This window comes from Calonectris borealis, chromosome 1 (assembly GCF_964195595.1).
Source record: "Calonectris borealis chromosome 1, bCalBor7.hap1.2, whole genome shotgun sequence".
NCBI lineage: Eukaryota > Metazoa > Chordata > Aves > Procellariiformes > Procellariidae > Calonectris > Calonectris borealis.
This window is the reverse complement of record NC_134312.1, coordinates 54,406,278-54,428,344: the sequence shown is the minus strand read 5'-3', so window position 1 is coordinate 54,428,344 and position 22,067 is coordinate 54,406,278. Positions and strand designations below refer to the sequence as shown.

At 43.0% G+C, this 22,067-nt stretch overlaps 2 protein-coding genes and 1 long non-coding RNA gene across 4 annotated transcripts; 1 reads left to right on the top strand and 2 right to left on the bottom strand.

Annotated features, from left to right (window-relative positions):
- Positions 1–2,203: 2,203 nt before the first annotated feature.
- Positions 2,204–14,479, bottom strand: WBP11 (WW domain binding protein 11). Its single transcript, XM_075152413.1, has 12 exons — positions 14,261–14,479; positions 12,475–12,593; positions 11,632–11,663; positions 10,931–11,024; positions 10,354–10,550; positions 9,344–9,477; positions 8,451–8,650; positions 7,438–7,632; positions 6,757–6,858; positions 5,491–5,805; positions 3,968–4,150; positions 2,204–3,313 (listed from the first exon to the last, which is right to left on the bottom strand). Exons 2-12 carry the CDS (start codon positions 12,536–12,538, stop codon positions 2,880–2,882), a joined length of 1,950 nt encoding a protein of 649 aa, XP_075008514.1. The 5' UTR covers positions 12,539–12,593; positions 14,261–14,479; the 3' UTR covers positions 2,204–2,879.
- On the top strand, positions 14,442–16,782 carry LOC142083235 (uncharacterized). Its single transcript, XR_012674001.1, has 2 exons — positions 14,442–14,510; positions 15,055–16,782. It is a non-coding gene; the product is annotated as an uncharacterized LOC142083235 (long non-coding RNA).
- A 204-nt stretch (positions 16,783–16,986) lies between these two features.
- Positions 16,987–21,718, bottom strand: SMCO3 (single-pass membrane protein with coiled-coil domains 3). 2 transcript variants are annotated; one of them, XM_075152468.1, is made up of 2 exons: positions 21,485–21,718; positions 16,987–19,709 (listed from the first exon to the last, which is right to left on the bottom strand). In XM_075152468.1, exons 1-2 carry the CDS (start codon positions 21,585–21,587, stop codon positions 19,015–19,017), a joined length of 798 nt encoding a protein of 265 aa, XP_075008569.1. In that variant the 5' UTR covers positions 21,588–21,718; the 3' UTR covers positions 16,987–19,014. The 2 variants fall into 2 exon arrangements, with proteins under 2 accessions (XP_075008569.1, XP_075008561.1); XM_075152460.1 differs by having other exon boundaries at positions 16,987–19,706; positions 21,485–21,644.
- Positions 21,719–22,067: the final 349 nt, after the last annotated feature.

Sequence of the window (22,067 nt, the reverse complement as noted above, 5' to 3'; positions counted from 1 at the left end):
AGACAAACCATAGTTCTGGTCAATTAGATGAAACATCAGCCCCAAGCACAGCCAGTTTCTACACGTGCAGTCCCAGCTAGTCATACAGCTCCCGACCTCACGTGTTTATCCGAAAACAAAACCACAACAGAATATGAGAAGCCTCCTGTATGAGAGCCACACGAGAGCCAGTAGGCATGCCAGCCTTGGACTCTTCACAGAAGAAAAATCTTGTGGCTCCTGGATGATTTGCATTGTCAAATCCAGCTCTTTCATGTGGCCTCAAAGGCCATTCCAGGAGAACTCTCTCCCCACCTCTCCCCCCTGCACCCCCACCCTTTCCCCAAGCCATCTTAGAGGTCTATCAGTTGTGGGAAAATACCTACTTCCTTTACAACCCCCCTTCACCCCAGGCAGGGTGAGGAAGTTACCTTTCTGATATTACGCACATTCCTTGTGCATGAAATTTACCTTTTTGTGCCCATTTAAACATCTAGCAAATTCAAATCCTTTTGCCTCAGTCTGAAGAGGAACAAATACAGCAACAGGCAAGTGTTCACTCTGTCCCAAGAGAAGAAAAGGTGGCTCACCTATGTGAGAATATGGCCAAAGGAACACAAAAAAAGATTCAAAAAAAATCCAGACTTAAGCGGAGGAACAGAATGAATCAAGTGACTCTTGCAGGTTACTAATGTAATCTCAGGGCTGCCGGGGAGATTTTCTCAACCCTGAATGACCTTGAAAGGGAGGGAGGTCCGCATCCCAGAACACAGTTCCTCTTCTCCTCAGGCTGCTTCCTGGGAGGGAGGGTCAATACTATTATTAAACTGAGGGTCAGAGGTACCACAACGATGCCCCTTCCCCCCAAAATCACCGTTCACACATTTCACTTATTAAAGACAAAAATGCATTTTCAAAAAAGCTAAAAATATAAAGAGGATATTCCACAAATATAACTGAAAAAAAGATTTAAGATACTACTGCAATTAACTCCTGAACTAGGAAGAGAACTGTTGTACAAACCTATTTGTTTATGTCCGGAATTCGTGAAAACAAAAATCAAAGTTTTCAAGTGTAAGTTTGGGTAGCTAATAATTTTGTCTCCTTAAAACAGATTTAACCTCAAAACACTGAGTATTCAGCTAAGTCTGAGGCTTATAGCCAGCTAAAGGTATTGTTTGAGATAACTACTAGTCTAGCAGCTTAACAAATTCTCTTTATTAAAAATCTAAAAACCCATGAGTCTGGATATATTCACCTGGAAATTGATATATTGCTACAGGACTCACCCGTAAAAATCACTAGGACACTCACCACAAGCTCTTCAGCAGGGACAATGAAGAGTTTTCTCAATCGTTTTCATGTTATATCATACTTACAACACTAACTCACACTTTTTTTTTTTTTTTAACAGGATGAAGACACCTACATAAATAGCTAACTACTAGTATTAGGTCTCGTGCTCAAATTCAGCATTCCAGACAAAACTTTGCATTTTTGAAATATTTATTGTCTCTCTGAAGAAGCAGCTCATTTGGGAGAGACTTATTGCCAACACAATTGATCCCACTAGTCTTAAAACTAATTTGTCTACAAGATCCCAGGAGATTTTGCAGTCTGTTTCAAATGAGAATAAAGATTTGCTTCTTGCACGTGGTGAGGGTTATTGGTATATTTGGCTGTCAGCATAGCGAATGAAGCTAAAGGAATACTTCCACCAAAATAGAAAAAGAATTCTTTTTTTAAGCTGGAAATGTGAAAAGTTTTTTAAAAAATATCTGCATCTTAAAAGCACTAACTTCATAGAATTTGAAATCAGAGATTTTCCACATGTAAAATTATCTGTCAAGAATTAAAATTGTTTACCAATTTTTACTTAAGGTAACCTGTCTAAGATGCATCCAGTGGGTATCTGAGGCTTGATATGAAGTAAATCTTTCAATAAGAGTATATAAAAGAAATAGTTTTGTAATTGTTAATAGTACTTCAGGACTCAAGTTTCTACTAGCTACCAACAAAGGCTGAAAGGGATGTGTAGGAACTTAAAAACAAGAACATAGCAGAACTTTCGTTAAAAAAAAAAAAGGTATATATTATTTATAATGTAGCTATTGCTTTTCTTTTCTGAGGTTCAGAATGCCTCTATCTTCCCCCAAGGCCAGCAAAGAACCTCCTCCCTTTCCACCTACATTCTAGTTTTAGACAGATCACAAGGAAACCAGTATTTTGATACACTGAACATTTTATTGTCTTTCACAAGACAAAATGAAGTTTCCCCTACCGATGAAAAGCCATCAAGATGACCGTCAAGGGGACAGGGTGCAAAATTCCAGTGTACAGTATACGCAACAAATTACCTCCCTGACTACCCTGGAAGAAAGATGATTGATCAATCTCACTGCAACTAAAAACCAGGATTATAAAATATTTACAGAAAAGAACAGTACAGAAAATAAAAACTGGACAACCATATGTGTATGAAAGGCTGCTAACACTTTTCTGGCTCCTTAAAAACCTGTTCCACTACCCTCACCAGAGCATTCAGGATGTGCAAGGATTCAGGCAGAGCATAGTCACCCCCCACTCCCACACGCCCCCTCCCCAAAGTACCATCATCTTCCTCCAAGGAAGGGAGAGGTCTCGAGGAAAGCAGCATCGCCCTCTTGACTGTAATTTCCTTCCACCAAGTGGACATGCTAGCTCTGAAAGGAGGTCCCTAGCCACTCCTCATCTGCCGCGGTCTCTATTCAGAGCATACTGGCAAGTTAACCTGTGGGTAGGGAACTATTCCCTGTCATGCGAGCCCTTTCGTTGCTTGCAGGAGGACCTTTCCTTCTCCTCCCTCCACGGTGGTCTGATCTGTGTTGAGGGGCCGGAAAGCTAACTAGGACTATGACAGGTCACAGGAGACCTTCCATTTCTTTCATGAAGGCTTCATACACATCATCCTTTGTCTGTACAGAGATAGGGGCAGATGATCCAGCCTTAGGGGCAGCTTTGGTTAATGGGAGCGCAGGCTCATCATCCTGTTTTCTCTGGGAGGCAGCAGAAGCCCCTTTATTCTCCCGGCGCACTCGCAAGGCAGTGGGCACAAAGCGAGTGATCTCTGCCTTGGGGTTAGTGATCTGCGGCTTGGCACTGATAGTGGCCGTAGCTTTCTTCTCAATGGTGGCTGCACTGGTGTCATCCGCCTTGGGGCGCTGAATCAAGCTGGGTGGGGCACTCAGTACCCCGGGATTCGGAATGGGAGCTGGTGGGAAGAGCCCAGGTGGGGCAGGTCCTAATGGAGGCACCAAAGGTGGCCGTAACATGCCTGGGCGAGGAGGAGGGATACCTGTAAGAAGAAAAGAAAGCATGAGCTCACTCCACACCTGGGAGTCTTAAAATCTTTGGACAAAAAAAGTGCACAGGCTCAGAAAGCCAAGAAGGAAAAACAAAAACAGAACAAAAAAACCAACAAGATGCAGTAGCACTGGCTTTAAAAAAAAAAGAAAAAAGTTTTCAATGCTGCACCAAATGCTGGGTTGAAAATGCTGCTGCTCCTCAGACTTTACAGGAGCCTGTGTACTGCTCCCTTTCAAATTTTAACGTTATAATCTGAAAATAAAGTTTCTTGATGATCCATCCCACTGGAACTTCAGAGTCATCAGAAATGTCTGACCAGGCAGAAAAAATAAATATCCCTACCTCCAACTCATTAAGTGGAGCACCATTATGGCACCCGGGGGTTATTCAGAAACAGTCCAGCAGAAGTTTAAACTCTGAAATTCCCTTTTTGAGGACAGATTTCTTGCTACCAAACTACACACAGCAGTATGGAATTACTTCTTGTTATTACATAGAAAAAAGATACAGCACAATGCAGCCACACAGACAGGAACAAAGGCAAACTGGTAACCACTTATACTTCCTGGCTTGGTCACCACAGCAAAAACTGGGAAAATAAAGCAGGGAGAGACTTGGCGCTGAAGCAAACAGAATACTTTACCTGGTGGGGCAGGAGGGGGCAGACGAGGAGGGGGCCCACGTGGAGGAGGACCTGGGGGCAGACCTGGTGGGGGGCCTGGGGGAGGGCCAGGTGGTCGCCCAGGTGGAGGGCCTGGTGGTAGAAGTCGAGGTAAAGGCCCACGCAATCCTGGTAAGCCAGGAGGTCTCAGGAATGGAGGAGCTCCTGAAAGCATGCATACAAAAGAGAAACTTAGTTCCTACCAAAAAAACAACAACTATCCCATCAGCTAATACTAAAGATCTTCAACAGCAACTTGAAAGCTATTCTAACACTATTCAGCAGCCAGATCAAATAGATCTTCTAAAAATCTCAAAAAAAGGCAGCAGTTGTAGAGTTAGAGTAAAGTTTCTTCATAGTAGTCAACTATAAGCATCTTCTCCCACTTGGTAAAAGGGCTCCTCCCCATGTAATGAAGCAATAGCTGAGAACAGCTACTGGGCTGAGGTTGTCTGAATTTAAAACAGCTAAAAGTGAAAGAACTTTTCACTCTGGCATTTGATTGCCCTTCTGGCCTGAAAAGTAGTTGTTTTGCTCTATTGAAAGCAACTGTTTTGAGCTTCCCCCTCTAGGAGGTATCAGAAATAGAACAGTGAGGAAGACAGTGAAAAGAGAACTTTGCCTGACTAACCCCCTCGCCTCGAGGATCATGTTGTTAATATGCCCATATACATTAAAATCATAGTATATACTGCTCCTCACTATAGTCCAACTATTGATCTTTGCAATTTAAGTATAAGAACAAGCAACAGATTTATACACTTTTTTTAATTACAAAACAACCTGCTACTGTTATCCAGTTCAGCTATATGGCAACCCCATCAACTTACTGAAAATAAACTACTGTCTGTCTCCATATCAAAGAAACTCAAGTGTTTCCCCTTCCAAAAAAAAAAAATCATACGCTACAAAAAACTGGTACTGATTGGTCTCATCGCTAATAGTCTCTAGACAGTCCAATATTGATATGAATTCAAATTTAGTACTTATTTCATCCGAGGATAGTTATCTTCCCTAACAAGACTAAAATACATTCAGGTGGTAGAATAGCAGGAGCCTTTACACCATAGCTTTTATAAAAAAAACCACACCCAAACCTCTAACTAGGTAGTGGCTCCCGAACATCTTTAATCTTGCCTCACTCAGGGTTGGGTGTGGGGGGGAACAACACAAGAAAAAAACACCCCACACTGGAGAGGCACATGGTACCAGGCCTTGTTCTTCATACTCAACACTGGCTCCGCTGCTGCCTGTCAACGTCAGTGCTAACAAATGAGCCAATGCCCATCAGGCTGACTAACAGCTAGAGGAGCCTGACACCTCAAAAGCACGGTACAGCAACAATAGACTGACCGCAGAAGAGATCACACAGGTCTCAGCAATTACCACGCTGGGCTTCTGTACCTCACCTGCAACACATTCTGCAGCTTCAAAACTCCCAAACTGATACTCCCTGGAATACCAAGAGCTTGCATCCTTCAAATCCTAGTAAATCAAGTATTCACCTGGAGGAGGGCCAGGAGGAAGGCCGGTGGGTGGTCCTGGCGGCCTCAGCGGAGGGGCCGGAGGTGGCCCTAGTGGAGGTGGCCCAGGCATAGGAGGTGCCTGTATCTGAGTTGGAGGAACAGGCTGCGGAGGCGGTTGTTGCTGTTGTGTCTGGGAGGTTGCAGTAGATGACCCAGTCTCTGCAAGAGCTTCCTCACTGAGTTGTTGCTGCTGTTGTTGCTGTGGTGTCTCTTCAGACTCTGAGTCCTCTTCCTCCTCCTCCTCCTCTTCTGAATATTCCTCCACTTCTCTTCCTTCTTCTGGAATTTCCTGACCTGGAAATGGAGCCATACTTATAAAAAACAGTCCACAGGTAATATCTTTGTCAACGTCAGAGGAATTAAGCACACAAAATAAAATAAAAAAGAAAGATAAGCTTCACTTCAAAGGAAAGAAAACTGACCATATTTAATTATTAAATAGAAAATAATAATTAAAAAAAAAAAAAAATCACAGTTCTAGGTAACTCTGCCACCAAGAGCGATGCATTCCTGTGGGAGCTGAAACTTCTACTACCGAACCCAAACTGCAGCTATTTGATCTCTGGTTTGTGGGAGTTTGCAGTGGGGGTAGGAGGGGTGTGCACAAGGAGGGGAGAAGGAACATGGAATAACTTCCTATGATCATTTGAACAATTCAGAAAAGAAGGGGGGGAAAAACTGTTTTTTAATGAAAATAGAACAGATTTTATTTACATCTCAGAATAAACATAATCCCCCTGTCCAAGAAAGTCTAGCGTCTCTAAAAGATACCAGAGTGTCTTTCTAAAACAAACAAACAAACAAAAAATCTTCACTCTATGGGTTAACTTATTTCTACAAAAGGATTTTTTAGGGATTATTAATCCCTACAGGTTACAGGCTGAGCCCATGACAATCTCACCTCTTCTTTTTCACCAAGAGGTTCATATCTCATTTGAGCAATTGTTTAAAAGTTAAGCAAGGTAAAATTTAGAAGAAAAAAATCCCACTACATCAAAAAACCCCCGTAAGTTGCTACTATAACTTCAACTCTGCTATGCAAAACACACACATTACTAGACTAAAAATATTTTAAAACAAAACCAAACACCTAACCACAGCTTATACTCTTAGCAGACCTTACATTGTGACAGTAAAATATTTACTCTATAAAATAAAACCTGTGCAAACAAAGTAAGCTTACCAGAGAAACCTTAAATGGAAGCCTAATAGCGTATCTCCACTTAATATATCCATCTCACTCACCTGCCATTCGTAACATCATGGCCTGGAGTGGAGTCAGTTCTTTCATGTTCTTTTTCTTTTTTCGTGATTTCCCAGGCATGTCTGCAAACCGTACGCTATGACCTGGGGAAAGCAAAGCATGGGCAAGGGTAGCAGGAGGTGGGAAGAAAATAATGAAAATCAGATAGATGCAAGTCTTCTGCCTGGTATGGATAATGTATCATTCTAACATAATGATGCTCCTTACATAAGGGTTAACATTGGTGTTACTGATTATCCGAAGTTTTGCCAGCCTAGTATTTTCTACCAATTGGTCTCCCCCAAGCAATCAAGAAAAAAATTTTATCCAAAAGCATTAGCAATATGAAATTCAGTTGTCTTAGAAATATTGTTCAAGTCACTGAAGAGTGAGTATATTTTACACTGAGGCTTAATTTTTGTAGGGTACTCTGCCAATTCAGTGCTTCAGGTGAAAAATGGCTTGCGACCTCACTAAGTTAACTCAACTGTTAAGAAAACAGGTCCATCTGAAAAGATGCTTCACTTCTAGATAATCTCCTTCTGATCCATTTACTAATAAAAATTCTTCAGCTGGAATTTAGGTGAGTTAGAACAGAGTTAGCTGGCTAAACAAATTACTTCCCCCCCAGTCAGGAAAACAGACACTGTTCTGACACCCCGATCTATAACTACCCATCATACCTGATTTCTTTTCTTCGCCACCTTCCCTCTCCTTGTCATTATCACGATGCAGGAAGTCCTCAGCTTCACTGTCTGCATCTGACCTATCGCTGTCACTATCATCACTACTCTCATCATGCTTGTCTTGATCCATATCCTCAGGATAACCTTCATCTTCACTGGTACTGGACATATCATCATCATGCCCTCGCTGTCCTGTAGGAAGCAAAGTATTAGGAAATACATAAACTCCAAATACAAAATATTCTGTCTTTCACACCAGTGTATGTCTGTAGTTAGAAAAATCCCCCTAGCAACAGCATGGACATATCATCAACCCTTTATGGTTTAGCACATATTCTTAAAGAATATTTTGAAGAGTTTATTTATAAGATTCCCTATTAACCAGCTGGTTAATCTGCACAGCAAACAGGTGAAGGCAATCCTATCTGCAACTTGTTAGTTCATTTCTATTCAGCAGTCGCCCATCATTGAAATACTTCGATGCTTTCTGGTATGCAATAAAGCTGATCTACTCACTCACAAAAGTTTCTAGGGATGATACAGGAGGACCCAGGTTCCCCTAGCAAATGCATAGCCAGGGTCAGTTGGTGATTTTGTTGTTGTTTTGGTTTGGGTAGGGGTTTGGGGATTTTTTTTTCTTTCGAAAAAGGAAGAATTCTCTGAGAATGGTTGAGGTTTTTTAAGGGATAATATGTACAATGTTTCAGCACTGTTAAGACTAGATGGGAAAATATCCAATCTGTGAAACCTAGTAAAAAATAAATATCTGTAAGCTGTAATTAGAAGTTTCAACATCTAAAAACATAGCTGACAACAAAATTGCAGATATTATGAAACATACCAGAATCACCTCAGAGGTGCAATCACTTAAGAAGAGTCTTCAAATAGTATTATCACCCATACTGCCCAGAGAATACCTTGTCTAGGGCACACTACATTCACAGCAGTACTATCCATAGTAAAACACAAAGGTGAAGGAAAACCCCAGACAATAATAGGAAAGTCCTTACCTGCTTCAGAACTGTAAGAAATCTCCTCTTCTCGCCTTCGAGGAGCCATCTCCAAGGTGAAACCCACTTTACGGCCATACATCTGTAGGACTTGAGGTGGGGGTGGCCCTGGAGGAGGTCCAGGGGGCTTCCTGCCTGGAGGCAAACGTGGAACACCAAGCCCAGGAGGAGGAAGTACAGAAATGGACCGAACTGGTGGTCTGGAAATAAGAAAGGAAATGAGAAATGTAGGAACACAAACCAACAAAAGCAAACATACACTGAATAGAATCCTTTAGCCTTCTCTCATCATTGCTTACGCAGCTTCTAAAAAGAAACATTAACATTTATAAAGTATAGATTTGTCCCAAGAAGTTTACAACCTCATACAAAGACATGATTGCTGAAGATCAGACAAAATCTCAGAAGGCAACTGAAGAGAAGACTGAAGAAAAAAGCAAGGATTGAATCCCACCACAGAAGCCCAATGAAGTAACCACGAAGTTGGTGAAAACAGAAGGCTATTCAGAAAGAAACAGAAAGAGCTAGTACTAGAACAAGAACCTGATAAACAAGTACACTAGCAGCTTAAACTGAATATACCAGCAAGACAAAAGAACACATATATGGCAATTTAAGAGGCACTTATGTTCCAAGTGGCAGGGCTTTAAGTTTTACTGATATGCAGAAAGACAAATGCTAGAAGACATAGTGTATTACCCAAAGCAATTTAAACAAAAACCTGTAATAGTAGGGAAAGACTAAAGGGCTTTGGTAAAAAGAAAGTACAATTCACTTGCACAGAATTCCTGCTTTCTGCTAGTCAATATTACCTATGCTTCCACCCCTAGCTCCTCCCCAGTAATAAGAGTGCTCCTTTTTTACTTCCCCTCCAAGTTTCTTTTTCCGCTTACCCATAGGCTGATGTCTTCTTGAGGATAGAAGGTGGTTGGGCCCCTGGAAGGGGAATGTCCTGTATGAGGATGTTGGAGGGAGCATGCGGCATATCTGGTAAGGGGATACTTTCCACTTCAACATGCTGAGCATTCTGGGGAGGGGGAAAAAAAAAAAAAAAAAAGAGATAATGGGTTACTCCCACAGAAGCTACTGCACAACCTCACGACCTTTCAGAGTACAGAACACACGGGACCTTCCATCACTTGCCAAAGGTGTCTGTTCTTAGGGCATGTTATCTTGTAGCAGTCCATGAAAGACGTTTGGAAATAAGGCAACAATAAAAGCTTTCAACACAAAGCAAAGCACATGCAGTGCACCCATGAAAGGCTTCAGTCAAAATCCAGTCAGGTTTCCATCTCCCTTTAGACCTTCAGTCTCCAAAGGGAAGAGGCTGCAGACAAGTATGCCTGTAATTTCTGAGTATCCAGAAGGCACAAATCACAGGCTGCTGCATATTCCAAAGAAAGAAAAAGAAAGGAAAAAAAAGAAAAATCTTACAGATACTTGCACTTGGGCAACATTATGTTCTCCAATATGGTAGGGAATAATGTCAAAGAAAGCTCTTTAAAGGAATGACAAAGGATTCTCATTATTTCCAGCAACATATTTAGCAGAAATTCACAGAAATATCAACTGCACACTCACAAGCTCACTCTCTCTTTGATACAGAAAATAAATTCTGATACTGTTGATTTGCAACATAAATTTCCATTTCCCCTGTAATTTCTTGTTGAATGAAATCAATGTATCAGAGAGAAATACAGACTTGACAAGCCCCCATGCTGTCTTCACTGAAATGCTGTAACCAGAGGTACTATGCCAATTAATAGAAGTACTTAATATGGGCCACATAACACATACACTGGCCTTTTATAAAGTTCCCTTCGTTCGTAACTGTCACACCTGACAGAGCGGACAAATAGTATACACTACCACAGTTACAAGCCTGAAATATAATAAGCATTACCTTGACAGCATCAAAATACTGGCTGAGCTGTGATCTCTTCTGCTCATACTCCACTTCCAATTTGCGCAGTTCTTTATAGATGTCAGGATTCTCCTTCTCATAGAGCCGCAAGATGCGCTCAAAAGTCTCACGGAGTTTTTTGCGTTTATCCTTTAGCACTTTTTCATTAAGTTGTGGCTGCTGTACTGGGTTAAACTCTAATCCAAGACAGCAAAAAAACAACCCAAAAATTCTTAAGTTACTCTACCACACAACTGTGATGAATGAAACAACTTCAAAGCAAACAACTTCCAATCCCTATTTTCAGGAAGTCTTCAGTCTTATGACAATTCCCTCCTTCAACTCTAAGTATGCACACTACTCATCCTTTTTACCAGCCATCTTCTTGAAAAAGTCATCTTTGATGGCACTACATCACCTCAAATCATAATCAATCGCCAATTATTCATAGAATCTCCCCTTCTAACAGAAGAGGAAAAAGATTACTCTACTTTAGTCTCCCAGTCATCCCTTAAAATTATGTTATGTGTCTACATAAACCACTGCCTAAGTCCAACACTTGGTACCTCTCACTCACCCATCTCATCCAATTTTTCCATGTCCCGGATAATCTGCTTTGGATCTTTCATTTTCAGTACAGCTGCTCGTACCATCATTCGTTGCTTTTTGTTCTAAGAAAATCAGAGATCAAGCACATCAGAAAAGTGTCACAGGAGAAAGAGACAGAACATTTGTACCAAATACTCCCCTCTCAATATTCCCAGTCTGCAGAAAAAAACGCACTTCAAAATGCCCTGCAAATATTAACCATGGCACAAATCAGCAGCAAAGGTAATTAAAACTTCTGGGAATTTTTATTCCACTATCTTGCTATTTACAAATGCTTCTATAATTCATTCACTCCAATTAAGATACATACAATCAACAAGACAACCAACTCCCAAAAGGTACACAGTAAAACACACTAAAAAGTATGTGAGTCTTGGGTGGTTTATTCATTGTTTGTTTTTTTAACTCCCAAGTACTTACAACAATGTTTCAAAAAGCTGTAATCAACACAAGTTAGAAAATAGCAGATGAGGAGATATGGTTCCTCAAAACAAGATTTCTGTCTATGTTTTCTTAAAACTACTTGTTTGGACAGTATTTTCCAAAGTCAATCTTAGGATACCAACCAAAACATCTGTAGTCTATTCATTGACCACAGCCCATTACAATCACAAACATGATACATAGTAGAAAGAATGCCAAGTAAATGTTTCTGATCTCTTTATTTACCTTCTTTAGTTCCCTTTTCCGAGCTTCCTTCCCTAGAAAGGAGAAAGAGAAATTAACAACTTGAAAGAGACAACCAAATCCACGAAGAACCTTTCCTTCATCAAGATTAGTGCTGTTTCTCAACAGTTCACTCGTTTTACAGAGACTGTAACTTTTAAACTCATCCTCCCAGTGAGAGAGAAATACAGCAGGAAATAGATTTCTATTTCATGTGTGTTATACCGAAAGGAAAGGAGATAAAGCAGTCTTCGTGTCTCCAGAAGCAGAGGTGTTTCTATACAGAAGAGAACAGCAGGCAGCAAAAGTCAGAGTGATGTGTGCAGTCATGAAAGGATTGCTGCCCAGAAGCCGAAACAGAGCCAACAACAGACAACGCACTTTAAAAATATGTAGGCTTTGAACACACATCTGAGATACAAGATACTCACCATGAAGTCTGGATTTTCTTTATCTGCTTAGCATTGATAACATCTGGCATGTTACCAAAAGGAAAAACTGACTCGCTCATCTAACCAGACCACTTGGTTCCTCAAATTCTAGTCTCAGACAGATTAACAACGTCCCAAGCAGCAGCCTGCAGTTTAGCCAACAGCTAAGAACAAAGACCTTTGAACAGGTAACTACAGTAAAAACTAAGAGGTAAATACTGCAGAGAAGCAACAGCATGCAAGCAAGCAGCCTTCTCAGGAACTTTTTACACCAGCCAAAACTGAAATAATATTTTTCAAGTTAGGGAAATTCAGTTCTGATTCACAAGTGAGGATCTTATCTTCACAGAAATCTTTTTATCTGCTTCCCTAGGACCCCCCTATTCCCATCAGCTTAGCTTTCATGGATACTTACGGGCCTGATCCGTGGGATTCATAAACTTCCCACTCTTGGTGGATGATGTAGATCTCCGCCCCATTTTGACTTTTTTTCTTCCGCCTCAAAAAAAAAAAAATTAAAAAAGAGGCCGAGACCTGAAAAAGATGACATGGTTTCAGGTCCTATGCACCAGTAGCTTGAGTATGCTTATTTCTCCTCTCCATATCAGCAGGTTGCTCCCTCAAAAACCTCAATACTTCTGAGGTCCTCAAACGCTACTACAAGCTCAGACATTCACATCAAGATCACCCTATTTAACTAAGTACTACTATTTAATTAAGTACCTACTTACTACTACTTTACTAAGTACCTACTTTAAACTAATCAGCCAGATTGCTATTCACTCCAAGACTCAAACCAAGACGCTTCTTGCTTACACTGCGGTGTGCACAGGGGAGGGAGAAACACACATTCTGGTTTTCTAAAAGCATATCAGAGTCCTTCTAGCTTTTCATTTACTCTCATAAAAGCGCTTCAATTTTCACCTTTCCATTCCTCTCTATTTCACATTTCCCACAAATTTCCTCCTTTCCTCAGACATTTAAGCTGTCCTTGATTTCTCTCCCCAGCACCCACTTTATCCACCAGCACGTGTTCTGCACAAACATTCGTGTCCTCTTCTCCTCCCTATAGACCACTGCTATACCACTGCCCTTACACTCTCTACCTCCATCAGTATTATTTCAAGCTGTGTTATGACGACCAGAGAAGAAAAGATTATTCTGGAAAGAATTATTTCCTGTCTTTAGACATTTCTTCAACTCACAGATGACTACATACATGTCCAAACTACAGCAGAGATGTTGCCCCTCTCACAGCTCTAATCTCCCCCCACCTTCACTCTTACTTCCCTGCCAAAACACCACCGCAAAAAAAAGAAAAAAAAACAACAAACCCAAAACCCCAAATTCCACCCCAAAATCTAAAACACCCTCTGAAGTTTGGGAGTTGATGGGATGCAGCTTTCTAGCCACCACACTGTATCCAAATAGATCGTGACCAAAGTGAAAGTATTTGCAAGTTCAGTCCGAAGTTCTCTGCTGCCTCACTGCAGTCACCATGTGCATCCTTCTTCCCTAATTACAGAAAATGCCATTTTCAAACCACTAAATGATGTGCCTCCCCTTACCCCCTAAAGAGAAAGTTAAGCACAGTGCCTCATTTAGTGCCTCAAGGCCTCGCAGAAGGGGTTCCTAGCAAGCCTCAAGAACTGACCACATTCAATGCACTGACCAGTAAAAATCTACAGAGCTCTGCTCATGGCTCATACTACCAGGTTATGCTCACAGCTGGCCTGCTGTTTGCAAGAGCACCCCATCATTTCTGATCACCGATAACATACTTCCTACTTATAAGACTACACTGATTTTTTTGCAAGACACTATCATTTCTTTAGGTGGGAAGCCCACCGAACAGAGGTAGGAGTTACGTTTGCACCCCACACTTCCCAGATTTCTAACATTTAAAGTGTAAAGGGAAAGAGAATAAACTTCCGAAACCTCGATCCCAAATCGTTTTAGAAGACAAAGCAAAGAGCTTCAACGCAACAAGTTAACAGCCGATGGGGAAAAAAAACAACCACTAAATTTATGATTTTATGGCCAGTAGGGAACGAGGCAGAAAGTCTCCCATGAGGCATACGAAAGCCTCCCCTCCTCCCCCGACGGAGGGAGGAAGAGAAGGCGGTAGCGCAAACCGCCACCTCCTCGCTTCGCTTCCCTTCTCCTCCTAGCCCAGCCCCGTCCCGTCCCGCTCCTCTCACCCCTCCGCCCGGCCGGGGCGGCCCGGCTCCCCGCCGCTGCAGCGGCCTCTATAACCCCCGCGCTCCTTGCCGCCGCGGCCCCACCGCCATCTTGAACCGGGACCGAGTGGCGCGCCGCCGTAAAGCGCGACTGCCGCGCCGCGCGGAATCGCGCTCCGGAAGCGAGGGCTTGAGCGCGCCAGCTCCACCTCTATGATTCCGCTGCTCTTTTCTCCCCCGCGCAGAGCCTCCTCTATGGTTGGGCCGGCGGGTGAGCCGGGGGTGGGGCCGCGAGGCGGGGAGGGGGCGTGGCTCCTCGAGCCATTGGGTATCACGTGAGCGGCGTGGGCCGTTGGGTCCGGCCGTTGCGTCCGGCCCCTCAGGCGGCGGAGCGGGAGCGGGAGCGGGGCAGGGGCAGGCGGCTCCGGCCCGGCCCCGCCGGCCTTTGGGGCGGGGGAGGACGCAGTTAGGGAGGGGTATGGGGAGAGGGCGCCTTTGGGGTGGGGGAGTGCTACGCCGGTATGGCCGGTGCTGGAAATATGCCAGGACAGAAGAGAAGCCCCGTGAACGTGGTCACTGCGGCCACTCTTCCCCCATAAAATGCCCCCCTGTCCTGGAACAAGGTAGAGCAGAGGGGCGTCTGAGAAGCCTCTGCTTGTGGGGAATAAAGGCAAAGCGCTGAGGGAGTAGGAGGTCCTGGTAGACTCGGATGTTAAATGCACGTCTGGTTGGGTTTGGCCTGAAGGCAGCACTGCTCCCCTGTGAGCGAGGCTGGCATCCCGCTGTTAGGCTCATGTGCTAACTGCTGTTTTCAGGGGACTGCTGGAGAAAAGTGACTGGATGATGTTCATTGGGCAAGTCGGGCTATACAAAGAGAAAAGGAGAGCTGGTTTGGCCCCAGCAGGGACCACAGGATCTACTCTGTTACTTGTCTTTTCCTGCAGCCTCTCTCACCTCCCTGCAGCAAACTGGTGACCAGCTGTCCTTTGCAGAAGTTGATGGACACTTGGTGGGAACTGTTCTGCCTCGTTGCCCAAAGTGCCTCTCCCAGCAAAAGTCCCCAGATACCTGAAGAACCAGGATAAAGATACATGGAACATCTCCTTGCATAGTAGTTGCATCACCGCGAATAAGGAGGGGGCAAGCAATAAAGTATGGGTGCAGGCTTAAAGAATTATCATGCTGGGGGGAGGTGTAGGAAGGACATTTTTTCTACGCACAGATGCACCTGGAAGCAGAGGTGGTCTGATCTCTGAGCAGGATTTGTAGACCCCTGCTCTGGGTGGGTGCACTTTGTAACACGATGTTGTTACAGTTTTCCAAATAATGGAGACTTAGTTGGCAAACTTGGAACATTATGAAGGATCATTGCAGGGTGGGTAAAAGCAAGACTATAAGCTGCGCATCACATTAACACTAACATTAGTTGCAAACTGCACAAAATCCAAGTTAGCAGATGGCCAGCCCAGGAGCATCCTCAGAGCCAGGGCGTCAGGAATGCCTTGGGAGTCTTGCTCGCTGTGTACGCAGCAGAGTTACCCCCACCTTGCGCCTCTTTGGCCTGTTCTTTTATGTTGTTACCAGAAAGAATTTGCTGCAGGGCAGATTTTGGTTGCAACCATCCAGTGTTTCTATACAGGTTTGAAAGCAGCTTAGACTGGTTTTGGCTGGTTTACAGCTTCTTTTTTTCTTTGGGGCTGTTCTTATTTGGAACATGCATATTATACAGTTTTAATTCTTAATCCTTTGTCCAGAACAACAGACTGAGCAGGGGGAGAATGCTTGAGGAGGTGTGATGGGAACGCTGTGACCGTGCACATCCCTGTCATGTACCATGTCACTGGAGAGGGAGACAGCTGAGGCTTTGAAGATTGGCCGTTCCTCACAGGGCTTGGGGTCTTCTGTCATGACAATACTGGGCTCAGTGGGGACAGCGGTACTGCCACAGCCCTAACTGCTTTCTCCCAGCAGTGTCTGCTGACTTGGAGCTGACTTGGAGGACAATAGTTCTCTCCCATTTTTCCCTTGGTACTTCTGTCATGCCAAGAGGCAGCTCCAGGGAGTCTAGAGGAGAAGAATCAGCAGAGTGGTTAACCCCAGACTCGTTATGACATCTTTGGAGAACCAAGACGGGTCAGAGGGCTAGAGAGCGCAGGAGTTATTTCCTATTTTGTGGGACAGAGTTTCAGTTACCAAGCAGAAACAGAGCTAAGCTGTTTCTGCTCCACTGGGTGCTCTCCCTTGCATCTAACCGGTTAAATGCATGCTGCACTCAGTTCAAGTACATAACTGTCAGTAATGCAAGTAAATCACATTGATTTTCTTATTGCTAGAGCTGGGGGAAAGAGTTTGGGAAGGTCCCAAGCTGATCAGCGGGGTTTTTGCCTCAAAACCACCTTGTTTCGGCTGGATGTTGCCATAGCCCTCTGTGAGGTCATGGGCGGCCCTCCTAGCTGGCTGGGGATGCTGGCCCAGCCTCTGTGAGCTCACAGCCTCCTACCTCATAAGCAGAGGGGGACAGGCTGCCGCCCACCAGCCTCCAACATCTTCAACATCTTCCAACATCTCATGGGCAGGAGGACACCTGCCACACCTGCTGTTGCGGGCAAGTCAGCTTTCCTTTAAGCCCACCAGGAGCAAGGATCTACCAAGAGGTGAATAGAAATCATATACCTTTATTTTCCTCATTGTGTATCCCACCTCCCCGACACTGCTTAGAATTTGCTTTCAAGAAAATGTGGACAAACTGCCTGAAAAGTACAACAGATTTGTTTTTATTTGACTCCGTTATTCTCGTACAGCAGCAATTGGCAATCTCGCAAAGATATGTACCGAGCTGGGGTTTTTCTTCCTAAATTAGAATGTACATTTGCACATAGAAAGTCAGCAGGAGCCAGGAACTGCTGCCTCTCCAACACTGAAATATTCCTGTTCTGCTGATTGACAGTCTCTTGCCTCTAAACAAGTACCTCTAAACTGCATGTCACTTCTGTCAGGAGATGGGAGATGTCACATCTTGGAGAAATGATGCTTCAGGTCACCATGTCATCCACTACAATACTTCGTGTGAGACAAAGCAGTGCTTTTTGCCTCCTCTGAATTGTCTCTCCTGACCCACATCACCCAGTCTGCGGCTTGTGCTGGTCCCAGTTTGTCAGTCCCTGGCACTCATCCATGCTCCTGAACCCTGGGCTTTCTCCCTGATGGCTGTCAGAGCTGCTTGAGAGCCAGCAGCTGCATAGCCATCTAGTGGCTTTTGAACACAAAAGCAAAGAGGAGTCAGAAAAGATGATTAAAAGTGGGAATAGTAGGGAAAAAAAAAACAAAACAAAAAAAACCACCAAAACCCAGAATGGAAGGGTTATGAAGCCAATGGAGAGCTTACCTGTTGTAATCTCACCCATCTCTTTACTTTCACAGGAATGATCTAGTTATTACTATAATAATCTAATATTGCTAATATTGAGTATTAATAAACAAGTATGAATTCGAATATGCTTTTAATATGGGGGGAAGCTGGTACTAAAAAAGGAACCTATACACAATCCTATTAGATTACTCTATCATGGATATAAAAAAGAATTTATAAATTGCACCTATAATGAGGATTTTAATATTTTTTCATGATTTGGTTTAAGATTGGTTTTTCAGACGGAACAAAAGAAACAAACCAAGCACAGGGAAGAGAGGTCTTACAATATTCAGGTACATTTTTATTAATTCTTAGATTACCTTTTTTTTTTTTTCCAAAGATCAAAGCAAAAAAAGCAAACCACAGCAAATCAGAGCAAGAGACTGCAAATCATGATCTTGCTTCCAGCTTTGTTTTTAAAATCTGAAAACTAAGGACGTTTGGTAGCATATTGTGAAATGCAGAATCTGAGCGCGCTCTTGGCAGTCCATTTATGGGACTGTGTAAAGCACATGAAAATAAATTCAGTGCATTAAAGGGCTGTAATCCTACAGACACTTGTACGTGTGTATAATCCCATTTCAATCAACAGAGCAGCAACTGTGCACAGAAATATTTACCTGTGGGTTGGCAGGAGCGGGGCATTGCTGAGCATAAGAGGTTATTCACAGCCAGGCACGCCTGGAACACTACAGCTGGTTTCTCTCAGTTGTGGAGCAAGGTTGTGTGTGTTTGCCTGCAGGCCCATGCTGCTCTTACCTGCTAATCTACTGGGACTAGAGTTTATTTAAAGAAGATGTCTGGCTGGGTCCTTAGGCAGGGATGGGGCAGGAAATAGCAGTTAAATATGCTTCAGCTAGTTCTTGTAAGCAGTTCAGTGAACAGGGAATTCAGCCTACCGTATTTAGCACTAATCCACACTAAGAGTTTAGCAACGACAGCTGTCCTGAGGAGGCCTCCAGAGAATGGCATGGACTGGCTTGTTGAAATTGTTTTCTCTCATCATGTTGTCATCTTTGATATAGAAACACAGTAAGAGAAAAATCACACTTTCTCACTGCTACTACTCCAGCAGTGAATATTATTGTGACTAGTATGAATTACAGTTCAAGGTTATCTACAATGCATTCCAGAAAATAGCTGAGGGAAAGGTGCAAAGTATTTGAAGCGTTGCCTCCCAGAGATACCTATAAGCCAGTTCCTTATCAATATATTTCAGTGATCCGTCACATCTCTTGCTCTGCTGCCACTAGTAAGAAAAAAAGCCATCGGTAGTTCATTTACCACAATGAATCAAAAAGGTTTCTGCAGGCATAGCTGCTGCAGCCGCTGTCACAGGAGGAGAGAGAACTCCCGACTGCATTCACTGAACCTGCTGTCTCACCGAAGAAGTCACTTCACGTATGGCACGCTGGTACTTTTCTGAGGCTGCTTTAAACTCAGCCAGGTGCTTCTCGTAGCTTCTCACAGCTGCCAGAAGCTGATTCCTCTCCATGGCTCCCAGGATGGCATGGAGGATCATTTCAATGCCAAGCCCAAGAATGGTGATGCTGATTCCCCCAAGAACAGATGCCCCAATCTGCGCAAGGAGACTGACGAGCTTGCTCACAGTGAGAGTTATAAGATTGGAGCCAAGAAGTTTGATAGCTACCATCCCAGCTGTTGAAGTCACTTCTCCAAGAATAATGGAAAAAACTTTATGGGCTATTGCAATTTTCTCCAACTCTGGCTCTTTGATGTCATACAGTTTCTGGTACAGCACAGGCTCTAGCTTTTCCTTCATGTCACTATCAATCTTCTGTACCTGATGCTGAATCTCACTCATCGCTTGAATGATAATGTCACAGTTTTCCTTGACAGTGCTGCTCTCTCTCATCTGAATGTGGGTAATGGTACATCCCAGGTGTTCATTCAGCACTCCAGCCAGCTCATTTGTTGCACGGAAATTTGTGGACATGCAGTCGAGCAATTCCTGGTGCAGATGGATCAATTCTTGCCTTCTCTTGGGGTTATCTGGGTAAAGGAGGTCACTCAGCGCCATTCTTGAGAAATAGGCTACTTAAGAGAGAAAAGAAGTCTCTTACTCTGTTCGACAAGCAGAACCCTAGCCCTTAAAGAGCAGTGAAATGTCCTTTGTCTCTGCCTCATTGGTTCTTTTTATACTCAGCAAGTCAAAGGCATAGCTCATAAATATAGAAATTTTAATTCTTTTTTGGGATCTTTAGCCAAATGATTGGAAAAGGACCTTATGAGACATTGAACATACTCAAGGCAACAAAAATAGCTAATAAATACATAATTAGAAGATTGGTAAAACGAACATGGGTCATTCTTCACCTTGGAACCTGAAGATGGTAGAAGCTGAACTAGTTCACTAAAAAATGGAACAATCTCATCTAATCAGCAAAATCTAAAATAAGCTGTGGAAATGAAAGGCCTGTTCTAGACTTTTGTACCAGCTTTTTTTTTTTCAGTTAGTGGCATCTGATTTTTAAACAACTATGATGACTGTTGGAGCGGGCACAGTCTGTACCACCATAAGAGTGTTTTATGCTAGTGTAGCTTATTTCTACTCACATTCAAGATAAAATGTTACTATATAAGCACTCTGTGCTTATACTAATAAACTCACACTTGGGAATTCATAGAGAACGGTAAAATTATCTATAATAAACCCATCCTAACCTATATCACCTTACACACATCTCCCACTGTTTTCTTCCCTGATATTTAGCCCTTGCTCCCTCATTGTTTATTCACCTCCCTAATGCTGTAATCGATTCCCATTGTTTTTTCCCCTGTGAACATCAAACAGCTGCAGACAGCCCCGTGATGTTCAGCACGCCGTGTAAGCACCACGAGGTGCACCTACTCCAGCAGGATGTCTGTGATGGCAGACTGCCTTGGAGCAGCACGCACCAGCTTGCAGGGACAGCCCCGCTCACACAGCCACGCTCCCTCCATACCCAGTGTGTCCTGTGTGGAGCTAATATCAGCAGGTGCTCACTAAGCTCCTAGGACATGACTGAGCAGAATCTGGCCCTCCTTATCACTGTATAGATCAGAGCACAAAATTTAACTACTTTGACTCCTCCCACCCCAAACACTTGTGTCTAATCCTTACGGTCACTGTTCTTCTCTGAGCTGTCGCTGGTTTGCCAGCAAAAGGGTATCTTTAATATATTTTTCTTCATTACCTGCATGTCAATATACAGAGTCCAAAGTTGTCCTACAATACTGAGTTACCAGTGATCATGGAGTTACTCCTCATCACTAAGCTGCTGTAATCAACTCTGTGCCACTTCCCTTTAACCCATCACCAGCTGCAAAGTAAAAATGCTTTAGCATGATTTTGACTTAGATGCGTATGTCTTTCTTTGCAACAGGGGCAATCTATGAATGGATGACTCATTTCTTTGTTGATATTTCGGCATTCTCGGCCCTCTTACTGCAAATCTGGGCCACTTTTATGCAGCGCTTCACATTTTTCCAAGATAAACCTCTTCTTGCTGTTGGTGCCTATATAGCACAGTTGTAGCTACAAATAGTTATGTATAGGGGACTAGCTAGATTTTTCTTCTTAAAAAGATACCTTTGTGTCATTTTGGTCCTTTGTAGTTCTTGCATTATCTGCTAACTGCAAATCATCTGACACTGACCCAGCTGTATTTTACTAAACACACCCTCCCCCACAAGATCACCGTAGAAAACCAGAATGATTTCAACAGTGCCCTAGCCAACTTTTAGTCTCAGTGTTGAAATACAAGTCAGTCTGAAGAGATTTTTTCCCACAATATTTTGCACAGTACTCTACATTTCTTCCAATCACTTACCTTGTAGCTCCAAGAGAATAAACTCTTTAACACGTTTCTTTTTCTTCAAGCTGGAGGGAGCAAAGTACATATACAGTAAAGGTTTGTGATTTTCAGGAGACATAAAGCCATGTCAATATAAGGTATGAATTCATCTCAGTCCTGCCTCAGTGATGTTGCTGGGTTGCTCTCTGACTCAGTGTGATATTAGATCCTTTCCATTCCAGTGATGTTTTGTTGAAAGGCCATTTGTTTTTCCTTATTTGTAGAAACTGAGAAGACAAAATGTTCTAAGAGGAATAGCACTTCAGCAAACATTTTATGTACTAGAGAGGTGTGGAGGAGACTTTTAGCATCTATTCTTTATGCATGATTATTTCAGCTTCCGATAACTGCTCTAGATTTTGTGTCTTAATGCGAAAATTACCTCTTACTCTTCACATTAACACTTTTGCTAGTTTTTACCTTTGTTTTATAGAGTTAGGCAGCCCACATATATTTCCATATGTCTGACTATTTCTCCAGCTCCAGGGAGATTTTCTCCAGAAGCTTTTCTAATTAAACATTTAGACTGCCTACCTGATTTTGTCTGAGTGCTCCTGCA